General features: G+C 40.4%; 1 protein-coding gene across 2 annotated transcripts; it reads left to right on the forward strand.

Annotated features, from left to right (window-relative positions):
• Positions 1-1,760: 1,760 nt before the first annotated feature.
• als2a (alsin Rho guanine nucleotide exchange factor ALS2 a) lies at positions 1,761-23,871 on the forward strand. 2 transcript variants are annotated; one of them, XM_066686393.1, is made up of 34 exons: positions 1,761-1,892; positions 3,196-3,273; positions 3,520-3,668; positions 3,767-5,164; positions 6,928-7,093; positions 7,178-7,274; positions 7,485-7,562; positions 7,712-7,891; positions 8,629-8,800; positions 9,376-9,565; positions 9,738-9,803; positions 9,903-10,065; positions 10,140-10,271; positions 12,141-12,269; positions 12,358-12,381; positions 13,425-13,495; positions 13,723-13,789; positions 13,949-14,148; positions 14,438-14,503; positions 14,590-14,688; positions 14,786-14,953; positions 15,498-15,609; positions 15,690-15,767; positions 15,956-16,089; positions 16,177-16,341; positions 16,638-16,764; positions 18,292-18,449; positions 18,795-18,905; positions 19,168-19,344; positions 19,553-19,598; positions 19,737-19,798; positions 19,928-20,077; positions 21,440-21,536; positions 21,669-23,871. In XM_066686393.1, exons 2-34 carry the CDS (start codon positions 3,257-3,259, stop codon positions 21,711-21,713), a joined length of 5,094 nt encoding a protein of 1,697 aa, XP_066542490.1. In that variant the 5' UTR covers positions 1,761-1,892; positions 3,196-3,256; the 3' UTR covers positions 21,714-23,871. The 2 variants fall into 2 exon arrangements, with proteins under 2 accessions (XP_066542490.1, XP_066542491.1); XM_066686394.1 differs by lacking the exon at positions 12,358-12,381.
• Positions 23,872-24,541: the final 670 nt, after the last annotated feature.

Raw genomic sequence — 24,541 nt, forward strand, 5'->3', positions numbered from 1 at the left:
GCCCCCTCCAGGGTGTATTCCCGCCTTGCGCCCAATGATTCCAGGTAGGCTCTTGACCCACCGCGACCCTGAACTGGATAAGTGGTTACAGATAATGAATGAATGAACGAATAAATAAGCAATTTCATTTAAGAGACTATTTAACCAAGGCTAGCAGGCTAGCAAGATGTTAGCTTACTAAGGCTAGCATAGGCTAGCTACCTATATATATATATATATATATATATATATATATATATATATATATAGGTAGCTTTAGTGTTTTTACACTTTTTTATTCAGCAGAAGAATACAATGTGCATCAACTATGACATCACAGGTGTCAGTTATTATTTGTACTATGCCTTCATGTCTTCTGTTGACAAAAAAACAACAACATTATGATGTGATATAGTTCCTTTAAAATATTCAGAATTTTCTATTAATTCCAATAAATTCCCAAAGTTCCCAAAATATCCATGGAAAGTTAACGGTAATATACTGGAAATTTATCAGTAAATTTACAACCCTTTGCAAACCTACTGGCTACAGCTTATAACTGGTTAGCTTGGGGGCGGCACAGTGGTGCAGCAGGTAGTGTCGCAGTCACACCACTCCAAGGACCTGGAGGTTGTGGGTTCGAGTCCCTTCTCCGGGTGACTGTCTGTGAGGACTGTCTCTGGGTGACTGTCTGTGTTCTCCCCTTGTCCGCATGGGTTTCCTCCGGGTGCTCCTGTTTCCTCCCACGGTCCAGAAACACACGTTGGTAGGTGGATTGGCGACTCAAAAGTGTGTGAGTGACTGTGTGTGTTGTCCTGTGAAGGGTGTGTTCTCACTGAGATCCTGGACTGGATAAGCAGTTACAGATAATGAATGAATGGTTAGCTTGGTCAGGCTAAAGGCTGGCAAGTTCCCACAAATGGCAGATCAAACTTACACCATTTGCCTTTGGCTTCACTGAGAAGCTAATCTATCTCTTCAGCAAATTCCACTTCTGAATTTATTCAAGAAGGCAAGTGCAACATGGCAATTTACATATTAGACTAAAGGCATTTAAGTCTAGACACAGACACATACACACAGAGACACACTATACCCAGGGGCCCATCTAATGAAAATGTTGCTGTCATTGTTGTCCACCCGTCTGTCTGAGAATGTGGGGGCAAATACTGTCCCTGTCCAATGATATCTACATTTCTTGTCCATTTTTATTTTACTACATCATTTGAACACAGAAGCATGCAAATTGTGTAAACGTTTTATGATGAATGGACCAATAGAAATGCTCTAAAATGACTTGGAATCAACTATTTTTTACATTGACCTCTATTGAAAGTTAAGGTTTTTCCTTCTCCGGTTATTTTACTATTTATGAAGATGAATGGACAGCGACATGCTTTTTCAGAACGCACAAAGCCAACCTACTGCTTCTTCTCAAACTGCTATGCCATAAATAAAGTCATTCAGGAGACTGCAACATATCTAAACGAGAAAGGGAGTTTGTGAAGTGGAAATGTATGAACTGTCGCTATGTTGATTACTCAGTGTCATGTGACGTCAGGGGAAAAAGTGGGATAGAGTCCAACCAGAGTTCGTCCTCTAAAAAACAGAGTTCATCCTTCTTTCACAGAACTGTTTTGAGGACTAAACAGCCTCAAGACTTTTCTCAGAAATGTGGGTGCGAACCTTTTGGTCACGTGACTCGTATGTGGTCGTGAACGAGTTTGTCCCTCAGTGCATTCCGTCGCAGGGTTATCCTGCTTTCCTAAACAAACAGGGCCGAGCCCCCACCGTCCGCACGGAGAAAGAGCGGAGACTTCACTACCACACCTACAGCTGCAGATCAGCTGGACTCAGTTTATCGGCGCTGGGGTCAAGTCTAATCTCACCGTCAGCGCCAGTGGAGAGCAGCGGTGAGTTTACAGCGCTTTGGAGAGTAGAGAGACACTTTAAGCCTGAACTTAGTGAAGCGTTACTTTCTGTTCTCAAAGTAAAGCCTGAACTAAAGAAAGAGGCGACAGTCTTCAGTCAGTGGGTCTGAGAAACCTAACTGCGCTCAGTTTTTACCAGCAATGTTTTGTCTTATTACCAGACAGATACTTAGATATTCTTAAAAGTTTGTTTATTTATTTATACATTTAGTGGGTGGGGGATGCGCCATATATGGTCATGGATAACATCAACGTTGTGATACTGAGGGACATTTTGGTGCACAGAAAATTAGAAATGAGCTTTTATTTAAAACATTGATAGTCTATAAGTCTTTAACCAACTCGTGCTCATTAAGTGGAAAATAAAAAATGTGAGAAATGCCACAGAACCTGTTCACACAGAATCTCTCTTAAGTGCTGGAATGTGGTACTTCAGATGAATGTCTGACAGCACTCCCTTGAATATACAGCTACTGTTAGTGAGCAGTAAGAAGTGTAAACTGATCACTCGATAAGGAATATCTACATTATATCTAAATTACTGTCCAATTGTTCAGCTCCACTGACCATAGAGGAGCACTTTGTACTTCTACAATTACAGACTGCAGTCCACCGGTTGCTCTGCATTCTTTGTTAGCCCTATTTACCCTGTTCTTCAATTGTCAGGGCCACCTCAGAGCGGGTAATATTTGGGTGGTGAAACGTTCTCAACGCTGCAGTGACACTAGCATGGTGGTGGTGTTTTGTGCTGTTATGAATGGCTCAGACAGACAAAGAATGTAGTACCAAGCATAAAGTGCTTGTGTACGGTCAGTGGAGCAGATAAACTTCACACTAAGTGTAGATACAAAGTGGGTGTTCCTTAGAGTGACCAGACGTCCTCTTTTACCCGGACATGTCCTCTTTTTTTAGACTTAAAAAATGTCCGGGCGGAAGTTTGTTTTTCTAGAGCTTACATAGAACTTCGAGAACTTTCGTTCACAAACTAGTCCCGCCCTCCCCTACTCCGATTGGTTCGCTTGAGTGAGAAGGGGGCGTGGTGAAGTAGCCTAAAATCTTCTGATTGGACGATCTGACTGTAGAGCTACCGTGAATGGTCAATAACCTTCTCTGTAAACATTTAATTGGTCAGTCTGCACGTCAGCAGTCGCACTGAATATTTTAGTCTTTTATTACATCTGAAAATGTCTGTGATATAATCTGTTGAATTTGTCTGAATGTTGTCTTGCATATAATTTTATTCAATTTTATACAATTCTATTGTATGTATATGACACATTTCAAGGTCAAAATGAAAGAAATAAAGGCCAGGAGTGTGTGATTTTGGCAGCAGACCAGCCTCGCCGATGGAGGGACAGAAGAGGTAATGCTTGATGTCATTTTGAGACTCGTATTAGTGAAGGTTAGTTTTGTTTTTTACTTAAATAGACGTTATTTCTCTGGATGTGAGAATGCTTGGCCAGATGCAGTGGATGTGTCAAGTATTGAAGCAAGTATTTGAACAATCCTGCTGCCAAAGTTGCTTCAGTATGCTGTAGTTATATTGAATATGTCTTGTTGTTTGACTGAGCATTCAGATGGACTGATTGTTGTTTGTATTTCCCCTCAGCTCTGAAGAGGAGGAAGGCCTTGATGGGAAAGGAGTGCTCCACAGGTGGCAGGGTTACTCTTGTACTGTTAACCCAGAGAGAGTGCTCTTACCTAGGCCTGTGCTTCAAGCTGCTTTGGGGATCAGCCATGGAGTTATTTTAACTGAGGGTAGATATCGGTAAATTTAGTTTAGTTAATGAATGTACATTGACGTTCTTATGAGATTGTGTTGTTAACAGTGAACTGTAAAATGTCTTTTTTCCAAGGTGGGCTAGTCTACAGCTTTGGAGAACAACCATGGAAGCTAGATTTAAAATATCAAGTGGTGTACCCTGTCCTGGAGAGCTCTCTGAGTGGTCGTCATGTGGTTCGAGTGTCTGCAGGCAGCTTCCACTGTGGGGCTGTAACAGAGGACGGCTTAGTTTATATGTGGGGTGAGAACAGCCATGGCCAGTGCGGTGTCTCTGGTCTAAGCCTAGTGCCTAACCCTAACAGGGTCAACATCATAGACGATGAAACTCTCCCTCCTGAACATGTCTGGGTCACGGATGTGGCATGTGGGGCCCAGCACACCTTAGCCCTGTCAGGGAAACATGAGGTATGGGCTTGGGGTACTGGCTGCCAGCTGGGCCTGGTCACCAATATGTTCCCTGTGTGGAAAGCAGAGAAAGTGGAGCACCTATCAGGGAGATATGTGGTGCAGATTTCCTGTGGTGGGTTTCACAGCCTGGCCCTGGTTCGCTCATTACTCGATCCGGAGTCGTGTCCGCAATCCATGAATAAATGTGGCAATTGCAAGCAGTTGATTTACAGCATGATTGACAAGGATGACCATGTTATTATTTCTGACAACCATTACTGCCCACTAGGGGTGGAACTAACTGATGCAAAGCAGGATCAAATATCAAAGCAGGGATCTCTAGCTCTTACGCCAAATATCGAACCCACAGAACCTGACCTTGGCTACTCTGAGGATTACTGCCCCAGTCAGAAAGCTTTAGACGAATCCAACCAAGGTCCAACCGAGTCTAGGAAGGAAGAGGTCCACAGTGAACCAATAGCCGTGTCTATGAATGACAGCTCAAAAGCTCCACTGCAACGCCTCACAAGAACCAAAAGTTCTCCTTACCCTGATGAACAAGCTTTGAAAGACTACCTCAAGAGGATGTCTGATCAGTCTCTCTCTGAGCATTTTGAGTCCGTCTCTTCTCTGGGTTCACGTCCTCCAAGTCGTCAAACATCACTCAAGGACCCTTACAGACTGGACCAATGTGACAAACCAGCATTTCCTTCCTTAGCTGCATTTAACACAGGAAATAATATTGAACTGAAAGCTTCAGATTTTGCACCTGTCTCTTCACCAGACAGCAACCCAAACTCTATTTTAAGCAGCCCAGCTGGGAATTGTGCTTTAGAAATGGAGGATTTTGTTGGTGATGACTCATTTGAGGACTCTGCCATAAATAAGGTTGTCAGTCCAAGTGACCCTTTGATTAGCAGTGGCAGTGAAGAGGCGTGTGACAACGGCTTGTTGACTGTAGGACATCTTCTGCGCCCAGACGAGTCTCTGGAGGCCAAGAACAGTGCCAGCCTCACTGACATCAGGATTGATTTCACAGAAAGCAACAGTCGCAGGAGATCATTACCTGCTTTGCTCACACAAGGTATTTTTACATTTTCTTTAATGCTTTGGTCAGGCATCAGATTTACCCTGGATTCAAGAAAGATGTGTCTTGATCTGCAGGCACAGTTCTGCTGCTATGGCAGTCTTTAGTTATGAAATGTCCCTTTGTTTATTTTTTTAGAGTGCAGTATGTTGTTATGCATTACACACCATGTAATCAAGTGTATTTGAGATTAGTCAAAAACTGTTAATGAATGATAATGTAAGCAGAAGTATGCAATAGATGTGTAGTTTGCACTATGCACAGTTCCAATAAAAAAACATATTCAACCTCATTGCAAATTGGGGTTATTAGCAGAATGTACAAATTATCAGCTGTTTGCAATAAACCAATAAAACAATAATATTTAAAAAGCTCAACACAAATAATATAACAATTGGATTTTCCAAATTGCAACTGCAGTCTCAGAATTATTCAATCCCTGTTTTTTGTGCTGAGTAAAGCCCCCTCCTGCTGTTATGACCTGCTCCAAAGGTGATGAATAGACAGACACCAGCTTCTGGCAGCAATCTTGAGAAGTCTTAGCCCATTCTTCATAGGCATCCGCCTCGTGGTCAGTTTCAGCCTCCTCACAAACGCATGATGTTTCCCCCTAGGATTTCCTGAGACTCAATTGAATCCAATTTGTATCCACATGCTGCAAGCTAAAAATGCCGAAGCAAAGCAGCCTCAGAGCATCACCAAACAAACTCCATGTTTCACTGAGGGCCGGTTCTTTTCAGCATATGCTTCATTCTTCCTGCTCCAGATATCTTCTACAGAACACAACCCCAAAACTTTTGTAGCATATTTATATAGCGTTTAGCATATTGGAGCTGAATTAACTTGTGCTTTTGGGTCAGTAGGTGTGTAAGTCTTGGAGTTCAGGCATTTAGTATGCGCCTTACTGTACAAGCTGAAACTTCAGTGCCTGTTGCCAACAAATCTTGCTGCAGGTCTTTTGCAGTTACTTGAGGGTTTTTGACCATCTGCCCTCTTTAGGAATCTGGCAGCAGCCACTGACTGCTTCCTCTTTCTACCGTTAAGGTAGTGTAGCCAGTATTCCTTTAACACTGAACTTGCAAATTATGCTTCCAGCTGTGTTTCTAGGAACATTCACGGCCTATGCTTAATTTTGATATGGTTTTCCTTGTTTGTGCAAGGTCATGAATTCTTCTTATAACTTTTGGGAAGCTCTTGTCTTATTTGTAACATGCAGTCAATCGTCACAAGTCGCAAACCCCCAACAGTCCAGTTATTGGATGTGTTTTCTCTCACCTTAATTAAGCCCTTGATTAGTTGTATCATATGTGTTTGATATAACATCTGCTTTTATGGCAGGTTCTACTTAGGGTTGAATAATTCTGAGAGTGTAGTAGTCATTAAAAGTGATATTTTTTGTTAAATCTGGAGAAACCATTTGTTATATTAGTTGTTCATTCATTCATTATCTGTAAGCGCTTATCCAGTTCAGGGTCGCGGTGGGTCCAGAGCCTACCTGGATTCATTGGGCGCAAGGTGGGAACACACCCTGGAGGGGGCGCCAGTCCTTCACAGGGCAACACACACACACACACACACATTCACACACACTATATTAGTTGTTTTTTGCCATTAAGATTGATTGTTTGGTTTATTGCAAAAAGCTGAAAATGTACATTTTACTAATAAACCTAATTTTCAAAGGGTGGGGGTTGAATAGTTTTGATTGTTTATGGTAGTAAATAAGGTAAAATTAAAGCTCTACTATTTTCTTTATTTAGCGGTATCTCCGTCAGCATTGCATCGGGGCTGCGGTTCCAAAACCAGAGCCCATAATATCTCTGGTATCTCAGAAAAAGAGAAGCTCCTTCCCTCTCTGTTTACAGAGGTGTGGAGTTGGGGCAGGGGTCAAGAAGGTCAGCTCGGTCATGGAGACTTCTTGCCGAGGTTAGGAGCTTTCATATCATTTTAATTCATTGACAGTCATTGTCTTTTTTTGATGATGGAAGTGAATAATTTCCTACTTCTCAGATTACAGCCTTTGTGCATCAAAAGTTTAAATAAAAAGGAAGTGATCAAAATTGTTGCTGGAACAAACCATTCCCTGGCGCTGACAGCTCAATGTCAGGTAAATACAGAGCACATCCTATTGTTTTTCTGTATGGGTGTATGGCTTGCACCTCGTATAGCATTTATTATGTGCTATGTTCCATCACTCCATCATTTCATATTCAGCCACTCTAACTGTCTTTGTTAATATCTCAGTGATTGAGTTGTAAACATCTCATTAAAATTTGGTGCTGTGTTATTAAGCCATTGTTTCTATTCGCTTTTTTAGGTTTACTCCTGGGGTAGCAATAAATTTGGCCAACTGGGTCATATGAACTCCCCTAGCACTGTGCCACACCTTGTAAAGGTATAAACCAGTCACCTCCATCTAATTGTGGAGCAGTGATTAATTTTAAGCGTTTAAATGTTGTTTTATTAAACATTTATGTACTATTTTAAAAATGTACCACATTGAAGTGGGTTTTTTCTGGTGTATTGACTCCTGTTATGTTGTAGATGTCTGATGGTATTCGAGTATGGGATGTAGCCGGTGGACAGACCCACACTGTGCTGGTGGCCGAGGGAGACTGCATCCAGCCCATACTATACTATAGTGGAGAACAGGTGCAGACAGGGGTCAACTCTACCGCTGGAACTTATACTCAGACACCTGCTTTGTTACCTTTCTGCATGAATGTTAGTATACACAACATGGTATTTACAATGCTTCTACACATTCTTGTCACTCTGAACTAGGGCTGGACAATAATTCAATACCAATATATATCGCAATATCAAGTGTTTCAATAACAATAATATGATTTTTATATACATTTATTATATAATATATATATATATTTACATTTGTCACTGGCTGACAGTCATTACAGTGCACTGCCCACAATTCACTGCACTCAATTTTGAAGTTATTTTAAAAATAAGAGTTTTTGTCTGATGCTGACGTCATGTTGCATTCAGTTCTTGGCAGTTTTTCTGTGTCTTTTTTATTGTTTATATTGATATCAGAATTATATTGTATTTATATTAATAAATATATTGTGATATAAATTTTAAATGTATCGCCCAGCTATCGTACAGTAATCATGTTTGTTAGATTTAAATTATGACAGAATTGTAAATTGTGAATTGTAGTTTTTAGGGCGTTTTGACACCTGCACTTTGTAGTCCGTTAGATTGGCCAGTGGTTAATTTACACCATTGGTGTGATTCGTATGTGCAGGTGTGAAACAAACCCTTACGCTGAATATTGCTTTGTATTGAATCACACAATGCTCAGATCAGAACTCTTAACCTTGTATGCAAAATGTAATGCATTGTGTCCTTATTACAAACATAATAATTAGTTATGGTTTAAGCTTATGATTATTAGGGGATTCATGTGGAAACATCTTTGCTGTGTTTATGATCTCCAGATTGGCTATGTGAGCAGAGTGTTTGCTGGGGGACTGAGCTGTATGGCTCTGACTGATCAGAATGTCATGGGTTTTACCGCCACTTTGCATGAAATGGCGTCAGCTGAGAGGAAGTTCTACTGCACACTGAGCCGATTGAAGAGCCAGATACTCCGGCCCCTTCTGGCCCGTGGTATGTAGCAACACTGACGTGGTATGGTTTCAAAGAAGGTGTGTCCCATAGTTTAATGGATTTCTCAGTCGAACATGCCAACTAAACTTCGTACATTATTGCTGACTTGAATCTAGATTAACTGACCTAACTGGACTGGACATGAGCTTGGCTTTAGTGTCTGACCGTTGAGGCAGTTTTCAACTTTTATGAGCCTTAAATATCTGATGAGTGACAGTATAGACAAGTGGTCTTCAAAACATACATTAAAACCAGTGGCCTACATAAATATAATTATTGTTTTCTTATTTAACTGTGGATATAACTGATCCAATCCAAACCATTTTCCATTTGGATAGAGGTGAGATGTTAAGACATCTGTTACAGGCCAATTTTTTTAAACTAGCTACAAGCTGATTTTTATATAGCTAATTTGGCGCTAATCGTTTTTGAATATTTCTATGTATATTTTGTCTAATCTCTTCCTCCAATTTATTTTCAGCCATTTTTGTTGTTCTTTTGACAGAGTGGTTTTCAACACTGAAACATTGCTGACCTGATTAATGATATATATATATTTTTTGAACTGTTACCAGAGAGTCTCGGTTCATACTTGGGCCAAACCACCAAGAATTTATTCCGGTCTGTGGCAGGGTGTTTCAGCCGTCTATGCCATCTAACTGGGCAGAATGCCACCTCTCTCACCAACTTTCTACAGCACTGCAGAGACATTACATCTCTGGCCATTTTGAGAATGGCAGCCATTTTCCTCGAAACCTATAGAGAGTATGTAATTTTATTATTTTTTACATTAAATTTTTGATTTTTTCATTTTATACCATTAGGTTTTTCAAAGTCTACTAAAAAGCTCAGTGAATTGCTACTGACAAGCTTTTTGCTTTTACTCTGATTATTAAAACAACACTGATTAGTATTGATCATAAATCCTCATCCACAGTTACAGCAGCCCTGTTGGTGACTTTCTTGTAATAGGAGGATTCCAAGCACTGGTGAAGCCCTCACAGTACGTTCCTCGTTCTCTTAAATCCTCGTTCCTCATTCATCACTCTACTTATAGCTTGAAGGCCATTTTCTCATATGAACCCCATTTCCTTCTTTTCAGAGAATGTTTTGGGAAGAAGTTAGAGCTGGTACAGAAGCTGATTGAGCTTAAAGAGAAAAATGTGTTGCCAAGTGATTTGCTACAGAATCTATTTTACATGCCATTGCAACACCTGCATGAGTACGGCAGGCTTCTTCTGAAGCTGGCCACATGCTTTGAAGTGGTAAGTGCATAAACAGTTTTTCAGTCACTCACACTGGTGTCGTGTAGTGGATTTTAAACATCTTTTCCTCTCAGACCTCTTTGGAATATCAAAGGATTCACGATGTCTGCTCGGAGCTTGAGGTCTTGGTTCATCACTTAAGTAAACAGAGAAAAGAAGCAGAAATGACTCATGCCTTTTGGAAGAACTTCTCTGGGAAAAGCTTGGTGAGTCCTGGAACTGCCACAGATTAGATGTCCCTAGTCATAGGAAAATAAAATATAATGAATGTACATAAAGCCCTTTTTTGTAAAGAAAAAAAATCATAATTTTGATGATTAATTTTCAGTTTACTACTATTTATTTATTATTCTGCTTGCTGCATTTCAACTATACAAAGACAATGCTCTTATTTCATTACGTACAGGGGTTGGACAATGAAAGTGAAACACCTGGTTTTAGACCACAGTAATTTATAAGTATAGTGTAGGGCCTCCTTTTGCGGCCAATACAGCGTCAGTTCGTCTTGGGAATGACATATACAAGTCCTGCACAGTGGTCAGAGGGATTTGAAGCCATTCTTCTTGCAGGATAGTGGCCAGGTCTCTACGTGATGCTGGTGGAGGAAAACGTTTCCTGACTCGCTCCTCCAAAACACCCCAAAGTGTCTCAATAATATTTAGATCTGGTGACTGTGCAGGCCATGGGAGATGTTCAACTTCACTTTCATGTTCATCAGACCAATCTTTCACCAGTCTTGCTGTGTGTATTGGTGCGTTGTCGTCCTGATACACGGCACCGCCTTCAGGACACAGTGTTTGAACCATTGGATGCACATGGTCTTACTGGTGCAATGTGCAGTTAATGAAGGTTGTCCACCAGGCTGCTCCAATTTAGCCATGAAACCTCCCACACTAAAATGACAGGTGTTTCACTTTCATTGTCCAACCCCTGTATGTGGCTATGACCAGGTTGTTGAACAAATCTGTGAAAGGTTTAGATCTTGAAAATGTCAAATCATAGGTGTACTTAGGTGAATACAAAGTGATCTTTGTGTAAGCTTTGAGGAGATAGATAGAAGGCTCTCATCTCCAACTTACAGTAATTATGATGAATCAACCAGTCATGTTTTAATTTCCCGTATGTGAGACCAGCATTTCTAAAAATTCAGATATATTACTGAAAATGAATAGCAGTGGTAATGTAACCAGGTTCAAAACATAAATGTTTTTATATAGTAACTGTACAACTAGAATATACAAGGTTTTTGTTGTTTGTTTTTATTTAATGACACATTTACAATGTCTTTTACAAGTTTCAAACATCCATGTTAAATCTATATCTGCCCAAATATGCTTATATTCACCACAGTTAGCTGTGATCTAGTCTCGCATTGCCAGACTGTCTAGGGAGAGTCTGGTACCTTTCATCGCTTAAAGTGGCCAAGAACCGCCTACTATTTCGTGGGGCAACTGTGGCGCTGGGACTTGCTTTGAACTAACATATTATTAGAAACCCCTTATTGTTCTAGCAGAGATATCCTTTTAATTAAAAGGTTCAGAGAATCTGGAAAAATCTCTATATACAAGGGACTAAAACCCAAAATTAATATTAACCGGCTGTGGTCTTCATGCCCACGGGTAACACTGAATTAAAAACTGACGTGCTTCAGTAGTGGAAATCACTACATGAGCTCGGAAACTGTTCTGAAAAACACAGTTCGTCACAAAAGCAAGTTAAAGAGGAAACAGTTTATAAACAGGACCCATAAATAACCTTCTCTGGGTCCAGGCTTATTGTAGATGGACTGAGTGGAAGTTGAAAAATGTCCTGTGAACACACACCCAGAGCGGGGGCAGCCATCACCAGCGCCCGGGGGTTCAGTGCCTTGCTCAAGGGCACTTCAGCCGTGGATGTTCCCGCTGGTCTTGGGGGGTTGAACCGACAACCTTCCGGTACCAAGCCTGGTCCTTTAAGCATTAGGCCATGGCTGCCCTAATGTCTGCGCACATCTGTGTGTACACATTAACACTGAGCAGCATCCCAGCGTTTGTGGAATTGAGGTTTGTTTGTGTATTTTCTTACCTCTGTGGCAGGAGTCCTTGAGGAAGCCGTCTCGTCGGCTGGTGTGTGAGAGCAGCAATAAGGGCTTAACTCTACAGAATGCTGGAAGGTTCTCAGTCAATTGGTTCATCCTCTTCAATGATGCACTTGTTCATGCACAGGTCAGTGTGCTGTTACTTGGGTCTTCATCTGTGGATCTTTGTATTGTTTCAGATTTAAGTTCATATCATAATTGTCTTTTTCACACAGGGTACCATACCATCTAAAAAATTTGTAAGTACGTTTTAGTTCGGCCCTCAGCAGAATCGCTTGTACTCCTTGGAATTGGCTTGGAGGTTTTTCCTGAATGAACATTTTTATTTACAGTTTAACAGCATTAAAACCAGTGCTTTTGAACCTAAAAATATCTGACTACCTTCAGATGAGGTGGCCAGATATATAGTCATGTTTTAAGGTTAAAAATCAAGTTAATTTAATTAGTGTCCCAAGCCAAGACCTGACTTTCGATCTAAACACAGTTCTCTTAATCACTACAGGCACCTCTAAGCTTTACGCTGCAGATTGCTTCATCTGGTTTGTTTGGCTCAGACCTTAATCCTATATGATTTATGACTCATTCTGCTGACACGCCTTTGTGCTAGGATTCAGTCTGAATGTGCAAGGCTGTTCTGGAATGCTGCACCTCTTCATTTAAATTGTATTTTTCAGTATGCAGATTGCCTGATACTGATCTCAAATGAAGTCTACTTTTGATCAGTTCATGTTTTCTGTTCCTCTTCTTTGTATGAGTTTTAAATGCTCCATATGCCATTTAAGCAGACACTACATCATCATCCTCTTGCTTCAGTCTCTGTTCCTCCCTTTTTGGCATTTTCAGTTTCTTTGGTTCCTGAGTTTTCTGACAGTTACACTGTGGATTCTGCTTTTTTTTGTTGTTGTTTTTACTTTTTTTCCCCTTTTTCTATTGTCTCTGCTCCATTGCTCTGTGAGTGTGTGTCATGTTTTTGTTTGCTGTGACCGTTCCAGTTTATTGACAGAGTGTGTATGTCTTCGTTAATGGGAGGACTTGACCCAAAAAAATAAATAAATAATAATAAAACATTTGATATCAGGTCCCACAAAAAACCTAGGTGGTGCTAATATGCTCCTATTTTTGTTGTTTGTAATGCCACTGTTTACATGAAAACTCTACACCAATGTACACTCCACTGTCTAATTTACAGTACAGTTCTCTAAAGCAGTAGACAGCATTCTTTCTTTTTTTGGGAGAGGATTGTGGATTGTGTGTATATCACTGCTCTTTACCTCTTTCTCAGTTCTCCTCTCACTTTGTCTATTTGTTGGCCACGCTGTGGGTGGAACCATTCTCAGACGAAAATGTTGGCGTGTAAGTGTTTTTTTCAGTCACTCTTTCACATTTACCCTGTTTTTACCTACAATTTAAACGTTGGGTTCCTCGGGTGAGCTGGTACAGGGCCTTCTGTACCGTACAGATACTTTTCTGTGTAGTCTCATTCATATTGGTGTATTCCTGAACAGGCAAAATCACTGCAGGTTTTGTTCACCTTCGTTTGCTCACCCATTCAAAAATGTGTGTGTAATGTGAATTGTCAGGTCAGGGCTGAAACTGACAACCCCTGAAGAGAGCTTCACAGTGCTGGCGTCCTCCCCACTGGAAAAGGTACAAGATTCAGTCTTCGCTGTTTATGTAGTGCCTGTTTGTAAAGTGGGTCTACTGATTGTGCTGATTCGAGGTTGTGTAGCATTTGTAAACGTTTTTTGATCTCTCTCTCTATCACACTCTCTCTTTTTTTCTCTCTCTCTCTCTCACCCCCCCCAGGGGAAGTGGCTGCGGGCCATTAACCAGGCTGTGGATGATGTTCTAGGGGTGGGTCTGGGTGAGAAGGGACTTAGTTTAAGTACAAGTCTAAGGGCAGATCCTCCTATCTCCCGCACTGCTACATATACCTTCACAAAAGAGGGCAGGCTGAAAGACGCCACATACAGTGGCCGCTGGATCTCTGGAAAGCCTCATGGCAAGTATGTGCACGTTTAATATCTGCTTGGCAAGAACTGGCCAGTACAATAGCACATGGCTGATGTGTATAATATATATGCCATTCAATAATACTGTGAAAGACTTGGATTAAAAATACAGATACTGTAAAATCTGATATAGAAAAATTGTCCACTTCTAGCAAATACGTACGTAATCTATGTACAGCCCTAACTTCTATGTGGGACTTGAAAATGATCATGTGAAATGAAACAGTCCACTAAAAAACAAGGACTTAAACGTTTCAAGTTTTGTTAACATCTCTGCCAACAGAGGAACCCTGAAATGGCCTGATGGCACAGTTTACTGCGGCACATTCAAGAATGGTCTAGAGGATGGGTCAGTACATTGAACATACACAAATACACCCGTGTTAGCCATTTTTAAGTTTTTAAATGGGACCCCTCTCTTTATGTTCCCCATAGGTTTGGAGATTATATGATGCCCAATAAGACATTCAACAAGTATGATCGCTACAAAGGCCACTGGAAGGAGGGCAAAATGCATGGCTTTGGAACATACTGGTAATGTGCTTATAGTTTTAAGGAGACCGTTTTGAATCAAACTGTTTGATTCTTGGTTTTGAGCGCAGTGATCTGATTTGCGTGTGTTTCCCCTCAGGTATGCTACAGGCGAGGTATATGAGGGCTCATTTCAGGAGAACCAGCGTCATGGGCACGGTATGCTGAGCAGTGGCCGAATGGCCTCTCCATCTTCCAGCAGTGTGTTTGTTGGTCATTGGCTCCACGACAAGAAAAACGGCTATGGTGTTTTTGACGACATCACCAAGTACTGCATTCTTTTTCTATATTATCACTAACTATTGTAGTCTGTTTATTGGAAATGTTATATTTGGGTTCAGTTAGTATGCATTAATATTCAGAATTCCAGGCATAATGCTTCACCCACATCCCTGGGGTCTTAATGAAATCTTACAAGGATCACATAACGCAGCACTGTTCTAACCCTGTCTAAACAGCCCTGCTCAGAACAGCCACTTTCTGTGTGTGTTCCTTTAAAAGAGAATGAGCCATAGCTATTTCTCCTCCATTCGTGCTTTCACCACAATTAACACTCATTTTGTTTGGAGTTGCTGAGACATGGAAATAATACACTGTACATAAGATGCAGCACCAACTCAGAACTACTCATTTTATTCGATGTTGTCTGACTTAGACAGACCGTAGAAGCTCCAGATCTCCAAATTAATATACCAATGCGCTCAAAAGGGGGTTTGTTTCATAGTATGTCCCTTTTAAACCTATATTTATGAACCATGTGCTGTTTTAACCTGCAACTGTGTAAACACTGACATCTGCCTTTCCCTTCTTAGGGGAGAAAAGTACATGGGCATGTGGCTGGAGGACCAGCGGCAGGGGAACGGTGCTGTGATCACTCAGTTTGGACTCTACTATGAAGGAGTCTTTAGTAATAATAAGATGATGGTGAGAGCTAGTCGTTTGGTGTGGTACCTATGCATTGTTTGACTGTGGTAGGAAGCTGAAATCTCACTTGTTTTTTTCAGGGCAAAGGGCTTTTACTCTGTGAGGATGACACTGCTTTTGAAGGGGATTTTTCAGAAGACTGGGTGCTGAATGGGAAGGTATTACATGTGCAGATGTTTGGATTACAGCTTCATTTACAGAACAGTTTAAATTACTGGATACATGTAAGGCTAGTAGTAGAAACATGTACTCCCACCTGACACAATGAGTCAGATGTTGGATTTTTCATGTGAAGTGTGTTGTTGTCCACTGTAGTATTTGTGTACTCTGATGTGGTCTTATCTAGGGTGTCCTGTCCATGCCTAATGGAGACACTTTTGATGGGATTTTCGTGGGTGAATGGGGTTCGGATCTGAAGGTGGCTGGCAGTTTTATAAAGCCATCCCTTTTTGAGACTGAGAAGAAGGAGAATAAGACATTGTAAGTTTAACCACTGATAATCATAGGGCTGAATTTTATCTTTTGTTTGTTGGAGATTAACATCTGTCTGTTTGCCTGTCTGTCAAGACCAGTTGGTCGATATGCTGTTCCTGCAGAGCAGAAGTGGAAGGCTGTGTTTGAGGAATGCTGGAGCCGACTGGGCTGTGAATCTCCAGGACAGGGAGAGAATAAGAGAGCTTGGGAAAACATTGCTGTCATCCTAACAAACAGCCGCCGAGAGCAGACAGACGGGTACATCAAAACATATACACAATTTTGGTTTATTACAACCTTATATAAAGTAATCTAAAGACATTTACTTTCATGATTAAAGGCTAAAGTGTTTATGATACATAATTTTTGGAAGCTACAGTACATAAAGTTAAAACATGCCTTTCCAAGGAACAAACGTAAATATGGAAATATCTAAAGATTTTAGTGCATAATTTCTGTTTATTTGCTGAGATTCTGATATTGAAATCTGATTATATCCATTTTTAAGCTTAATGTCATTTTTTTTCCTTAATATAGCAATGCCTCTTTATCAGTTTGTTCAGTCCAGGTACTCTGAGTCGCTCTCAGTGTATGATGCTGGAGAGTCTGGAGGTGATTCCTCAGCACATGGGGCCTGTTACTGCTGAAAACTATGACAGCATTCGCCGCTATCTCATCAAGGTAAGTCCGGGTGTTTCACAGAGACACAGCTCTTTCTAACAATAAAATGGTGGGTTATTATAGATCATACAACAAGGAAGCCATTATGCTTTATGTAGTTCCTCATTTATAGAAAAATATTTTAATTTATTTATTTTTTTTGATTATACAGAGGTATTTGATTAAAGTTTTCAAGATTGAAATAAACAGGGCGGCACGGTGGTGCAGCAGGTAGTGACGCAGTCACACAGCTCCAGGGCCCTCGAGGTTGTGGGTTTGATTCCCTCTGACTGTCTGTGAGGAGTGTGGTGTGTTCTCCCCGTGTCTGCTTGGGTTTACTCCGGGTGACTGTCTGTGAGGAGTGTGGTGTGTTCTCCCCTTGTCTGTGTGGGTTTACTCTGGGTGAATGTCTGTGAGGAGTATGGTGTGTTCTCCCCGTGTCTGTGTGGGTTTACTCTGGGTGACTGTCTGTGAGGAGTGTGGTGTGTTCTCCCCGTGTCTGCGTGGGTTTACTCCGGGTGACTGTCTGTGAGGAGTATGGTGTGTTCTCCCTGTGTCTGTGTGGGTTTACTCTGGGTGACTGTCTGTGAGGAGTATGGTGTGTTCTCCCCGTGTCTGTGTGGGTTTACTCTGGGTGAATGTCTGTGAGGAGTATGGTGTGTTCTCCCTGTGTCTGTGTGGGTTTACTCTGGGTGACTGTCTGAGAGGAGTATGGTGTGTTGTCCCTGTGTCTGTGTGGGTTTACTCTGGGTGAATGTCTGTGAGGAGTATGGTGTGTTCTCCCCGTGTCTGTGTGGGTTTACTCTGGGTGAATGTCTGTGAGGAGTATGGTGTGTTCTCCCCGTGTCTGTGTGGGTTTACTCTGGGTGACTGTCTGTGAGGAGTGTGGTGTGTTCTCCCCGTGTCTGCGTGGGTTTACTCCGGGTGACTGTCTGTGAGGAGTGTGGTGTGTTCTCCCCGTGTCTGTGTGGGTTTCCTCCGGGTGGCTGTCTGTGAGGAGTGTGGTGTGTTCTCCCTGTGTCTGCGTGGGTTTCCTCTGGGTGCTCAGGTTTCCTCCCACAGTCCAAACAAACACACATTGATAGGTGGATTGGCGACTCAAAAATGTCTGTAGGTATGAGTGAATGTGTGAGTGTGTGTCACCCTTTGAAGGACTGGCGCCCCCTCCAGGGTGTATTCCCGCCTTGCGCCCAATGATTCCAGGTAGGCTCTGGACCCACCGCGACCCTGAACTGGATAAGGGTTACAGATAATGGATGAATTGAAATAAACAGTTATTTAGTCACTGGGCACTTTATTATGTAGAACTGCCTTGTATCTGGACCCATTGTTCTTTTTATCAGGAAATGTATTCATATAATCTCTGTTGTATGATTAAATGTATAGAAACAGACTAAACAATTCAGAACTGTTGAGTCTCTTGAGCTGTTGTGTGTGTTTTTTATTTTTTTTTTTTTTTTTTTTTTTTTTTTTTTTTTTTTTTTTTGGCACCCACTGCCCTTTATGCAGAGATCCATGCTGTGTCCTAATAATGTAACTTCTCTTCAGGCATGTGATACTCTATTGCATCCTCTTGGCTGGCTGCTGGAGACTCTGGTGACTGTGTACAGAATGACGTATGTGGGTGTGGGTTCAAACAGAAGGCTTTTACAGCAGGCAGTGGAAGAGATCCAGTCCTATCTGAAACGCATATTCCAACTGGTTAGGTAACTATTTGTGTGATTATATCATTTGGTTACCTAGAGGACAGGGCACTATCCATTTTGAATTGGCCATTTAAAGATGAATAGATTCTAAGTTTCTTGCATAATTTAAGTTTTTCAACAATAATAAAAATCTCAATCCGGTTTTGGCATAGGTTTAAACCTTTAGGATATTTTAACGAGGTTTTTCTTAGGATGATTTCAGAGCATAGATGCTGTGAATTTCTTCTGTGTTCTGTTTGTCTTAATTGTCATTAAAATGGGGAATCTGTATTGGACAGATGTTTTTGAACCTGATAAGTTAGATGCAGTACAGTCTGTTGTATTCATGCTCATTATTTCTGACAGGTTTTTATTTCCTGGTCTGCCTGAAGAAGGGAGTTTTATTCCTGAGACCTCCGGAAGAAGGGGCAGTGACTCCTTGTGCAGTAGCTTCAGCTCTGATACGACCCAACAAGGGTAAAGCCATGATATTTGGGTGGTTCAGAAGACATTTTTACATCCTACTTTTAAATAATATGTAACATAATCACAGACTGTGATTTTAAAATATAGAAAGTCTGTTACCTACACCTTCTATCAAGGAGAAGCCTAAAGTACTGAAGGTTAATTTAGTTGAAAACCTATAATAACTGTTTTTTGTTGAGTTTATTTCCCCTCTAAAAATATGTAATGTAGGTTTAATGACAAAAGACATGTGTTTTTATGCTTTGTGTTGCAGCTGGATAGTGAGTAGTTCCACTCTTTTGCTCCCAGTGTTGTTGCCTCGTCTTTATCCTCCTCTGTTTATGCTGTACACACTTGAACAAGAGAGAGAGGAGGAGGTGTACTGGGACTGTGTGTTACGCCTCAACAAGCAGCCTGACTTGTCGTTGCTCACCTTCCTGGGAGTGCCTCAGTGAGTCACTGAAGTAGAATACAGAAATTTACCATTCACACACACAATCACCCTCTCATTTACACCCTGCTCTTACACAGATGCCCACTCAATGTAATATTGTGTTCTTAAAGGAATACTTCATTGCCCAATTTTTTTTCTGCATTTTTTAAAACTATAGCCTTAAATATCAGGTTCAGATTTTATTAATTACATTTTCACATTTCAGAAAATTCTGGCCAGTCTCAGTCTGTGACCTGGGGGAGAAGAAAGAGGTGATACTCTGTTCATTATAAAATAATAACTGTTTGAGGTCATAAAATAATATAATACCCGTTTTCACGATGACAAATAATGTATCTTTATTGTGTGGATTATTTGTTTAAATTTTTTAATTTTTTTTTAATTGTCAGATATTGCCTAGCACTAAAGAAGCTTGTTTTGCGACTGCTGTAGAGACCCTGCAACAGATCAGGTTAAAAAAGACATTTACACACATTCATGCTTTAAAAAAAGAGGAAGTACGATTGTGAATCTGTTTTATGTTGTGGTTTCCTGAAATCTCTCGCTGATATGATTCTCTTTTCTCTATTCTTTTCTGCAGCACAACATTCACTCCTGCAGATAAGCTCCAGGTCATTCAGCTGACTTTTGAAGATGTCACACAGGATGTGCAGGCCTTACTGGGTCAGGACTTTTTGTGGTGTATGGATGATCTCTTCCCCATCTTCCTCTATATAGTCCTTCGTGCACGGTAGGCTTTGCATCTCTCACTTTCTTTCTTCTGCTGTGTATAGGTCTGTTAAAATGTGAAAAATGTAAAAACCAGACACAAATTCACTTGTGCAAAGAATGTACAAGGAATTTGTCTTGGTGAAATCAGAGCTTATTTTAACATATTTGTACATACTGGGTGTCCGTTCCTACGTCGCATCGTAAACCGATTTTCGGTGTAAGTCGGAACATACGTACATACTGTACGTAAATAACATACTGTAAGCACTTATCCTATCCTAACACCTATCCTCCTCGGTCGCGAGCCGCGTAACCGTGTATTCTTCCGCCGCACACACCAAACACGAAGTTCGCGTTACAACGTTTACGACGCAAAGCAGTGGGAGATGTGCCGTAACCACGAAAACATCGTAACTAAGGACTGACTTAACCCGAGGACCTCCTGTATATTATTGTTGTTATTATATTGTTTGGCCAGTTATGTGTATTGATAATGACAATAAAATTATTATCATAATAATTTTGCCAGACAAAGATACCAATTTTTTGGTATATCCCAGTGATAGGGCCAAACATCAGATGGCCTGATCAGACACCAGTAGAAAGGATCTTCTTAAATTGTATGAAAGAAATACAAGCGTTTTCATTGTTAGTGTTTGGGTCACCTACATAAGCCTATCATTACATTAAATATCACATAACACTCAAAAGAATCATCATCAAACCTGAAAAGTACTTCCAGACCTATCCCTTAGTGTGTGCATCATATTATAGCAATTATATCATACAGGGGGTCTTCGACTTACGACGTTGATCTGCTCCTACGTCGCGTCGTAAACCGATTTTGGGTGTAAGTCGGAACATACGTACATACTGTACGTAAATAACATAAGCATAAACATAATGTAAGCACTTATCCTATCCTCACACCCATCTTCCTCGCGTAACCGTGTATTCTTCCGCCGCGCACACCAAACACGAAGTTCACGTTACGATGTTTACGAGGCAAAACCACTTAAGTCGAAACAAGGCTAACCATGAAACATCGTAACTCGGGACTGATGTAACCCAAGGACCTCCTGTATAATGAACTACTTAAGATTAAAGGTAATAAACTGAAAACAAAGCTGTAGAAATTAGCGTTAGCACTAGTAAATGTGCTACATTAATATTTTTATTTGAAGGTTAACCGCTGAGAGATGCCAATTATATTTGCCATTTGTTTAATGATTATATAAATCATTACCTGTCTGTCTTCAGGTGTTCAGATGGGTTAAAGGCTAAAGGTTGAAAAAGGCATTCCCTGAAATAATGTAGGTGTATTAATGTGTCCAGTCTGAAGAACTCCCTACCTATGTAATCTCTGTGTTTATGACTTTAGGATCAGAAACCTGGGCTCTGAGGTGAGCCTCATAGAGGACTTGATGGATCCTGCCCTTCAGCACGGAGAGCTTGGACTCATGTTCACAACTCTAAAAGTATGAATAAAAGTAACAGAGGACACCCGTATAGTCATTTGCATAAATGCTGAGAATATCATATTTTCCCAAGTGTTAATTTAAACATTCTGTCTCACTCTTGAACTCTTCTTCTGTCTCCTGTTTCTGAAGGCTTGCTACTACCAGATTCAGAAAGAGAAGACTACAGGCTTCTAACAGTGGAATTCACGGTCGTGATGTGATGTCTGGTGTCAGGTCTTTGAGGTCGGTGCTCTGAATTTTAGATGTGGTGGGTTCCACGGTATTCTGAAGCCTGGAGAAAGTTGGATTTGTGGTCAAATGCATTGAAAGGTGTCTGATATCATGCTTAAATTATCAGAAAGAACCGAAAAGGACTCTAACACTTGTATTTACAGCCCCTTCATTTGCACAGAAGTCAAATATATGAACTCTCATATTTGATTTTATTTGCTGCTCTTTATTTTGATTCACCTGTGTTGTTTGTTACATGACTGAAATGCAGTTTTTTTCAAGCAATGAAGTCGCATAGTGTTCAGTGTAATGTTACAACAATGATATGAATGATTTTTTTTTTATTAAACCGTTGATTCCTACATGACTTTACAGCAATAACTGCACTGTAGCTGGTTACTTGCCTTATGCCCACTCCATATATTTTATTGTTACAGAATCCACACTTCTGCAAGGAGTTTATTTTGGTGAACATCAAAATAGATATATATTATTTTCAGCAACATGAAATACCATATGAGGGGAAATGATCAGAATCAGTGGAACATGTTTGAAATTATTTATTAGAAAATATTTCGCACGTTTGCCTCTCAGCGCTGGGATCTTGGGTTTAAGTCCGATCTGGGTGGAGTTTCCATGTTCTCTCTGTGTCAGCGTGGGTTTCCTCCGGGGGCTCCAGTTTCCTCCCACAGTCTAAAAACATAGCAGTTAGGTGAATTGGCTTCTCTAATAACTGTCCTGGTGTGAGTCAATGAGTGTGTATGTGTGGGAGTCGATGTGTGTGTGCCCAGATATGGATTGGCGCTCTGTCCTGAGGGAAACCCTAGTGCCCGATGCAGTCCTCCAGGTGGATGGTCGTTCCTGGTCGAGAGTACGCTGAGTGTGTTTGGCTGCAGCTTCTCTCCAGTGTGTGTGTGTGGATTGAATGTTGTGTTGATTGTAAAGCGTCCTTGGGTTTCTAGAAAGCCGCTTTATGAGTGTAACGTTACATGAAAAAACATAAATACTAAAATATATATTTGGTAATATAAATATATATTGGGATATAGTAAACCGAAGACTTCTGCAGAGTTTTCTTATTTGTTACAGCTGACAAAACTTAAGTGTAAGACTGTTTTAAACAATGTTAAATGTATAAATTAGAATTTTTAAATGCATTACTGTATTGACTGTAAAGTGCCTTTCAGACTGATGGTTTTATCTCTATGCACGGCTGAATTTTAGCAAAATTTTTTCATAGTATAGAGCTCTATGAAGACTCCACAGCGGTACCACTGACAGCAGTGGTCTTTTTTTTATACATATTGTGTTCAAGTGCCTGTGCGGGTCTTTGGTTGTGTTTGTATACACTGCTGTATGTGTCTTAATAAGCTTTAATCCATATTGTAACTGTCTGAACAAAATCTCCGGATCATAATATGATAGGACAAGGGAAAAAACACTGTTTGTCCGTTTCTTTCATTCAATTCCATGTGAAATTTAAAGAATAGTTAAAGAATAGAAAGAATTTTTAAATGACACTGTATTAAAGGAAAAAAATAAAGTTGGAATATTTTTGCTCAGACAGTTGTTTCCAATTATGCACTGAATGTGTTTCTCGTTTGCAAGTATTGCTGAGTTTGTCTTCAACATTGCCATTATTATGGCAAAAACTCATTATGGTTTAACTTATCACAATAACAGTACACATTATGTCATACATATGAGTCTTTATTGTGATGCATTAAAACAATGATGTAACTCTCATAATCCCACTGAGCTGCTCAACATGTTTAGCGTTTTCACTGGTATGTTTTGATTAATGTGTTAATATGTACAGTATTGTTAACACTTCCACGACTACTGAATATGTCGAGACTAATATCGTGTTGACATCTTAAGGGTTAACCTTCCCACCTCTTGTACAAATATAAAACTGACTGGTTTAATAACATAAGAGAACAGAATATTACATATTCCTCTCATTATAAATAAATACTTAACATGTGGGAAAAACCTGGTCACATAAGGGTTAATGTAATAGTGGTAAAGGGCTTATTAAATGCAAACTGTTTATTAGATTTATTATGACCTAGTTCTGGGGAAGATTGCTGTAAATTTTTAAATGTTTAAGAGGATTTCACTGACTGTTTTAATATATTAAATGTTAAATAAATATTTTTAACAAATTTATGGCCAATGTGTTCCCTTTCTCTCCTTTAAATCATGGTCATCTTACTCAGGTCCTGGATCTTCAGCAGAGTTTAGTGTATTTTGCTGCCTCTATCCTCCTGCTAATGAAAAATCGCCAAACACTGCCGGACTCTGGCCATTTCTGACATCTCAGCCGTCCTACACTTTATCAACTTTATCAATTTTTACAACTTTATCAGGGCTGGAATGAGTGTGAATGTCTACTGATGTCCCCTGCCTCTTTTTTTGTTTTCCCTCCTTGTTCAGGAGTAGCAAAAGTGTCAGGGGATGTAATTCACTCTAATATGTGCACTACAGGCCCTAGCTCCTACACTGCTTCGGCCTTGACCTGAGGGAAGGACTAGGCTATGGAGTGAGTGAGTATTATTCCTCATTACTAAGTAAAGTCGGATGTTGGTGTGATCTTATATTCAACGTTACATTTTTCTGTAAGTCTTTACTTCTCTTTAGGTCAGTGGAACAGTTCTCACAGGTGTGATTGGCTGGCTGTGACCTCCAATTGCTGATTCTCTATATGTATTGAGAATTATTTTCTTTCTACACAATTCTTTTAGTTATTTTCAAGGCAAGCACATGCCTCTACAAAGACAGTGTGAAGC

Source organism: Hoplias malabaricus, chromosome 12, assembly GCF_029633855.1.
Source record: "Hoplias malabaricus isolate fHopMal1 chromosome 12, fHopMal1.hap1, whole genome shotgun sequence".
In the NCBI taxonomy this organism is placed as follows: Eukaryota; Metazoa; Chordata; class Actinopteri; order Characiformes; family Erythrinidae; genus Hoplias; species Hoplias malabaricus.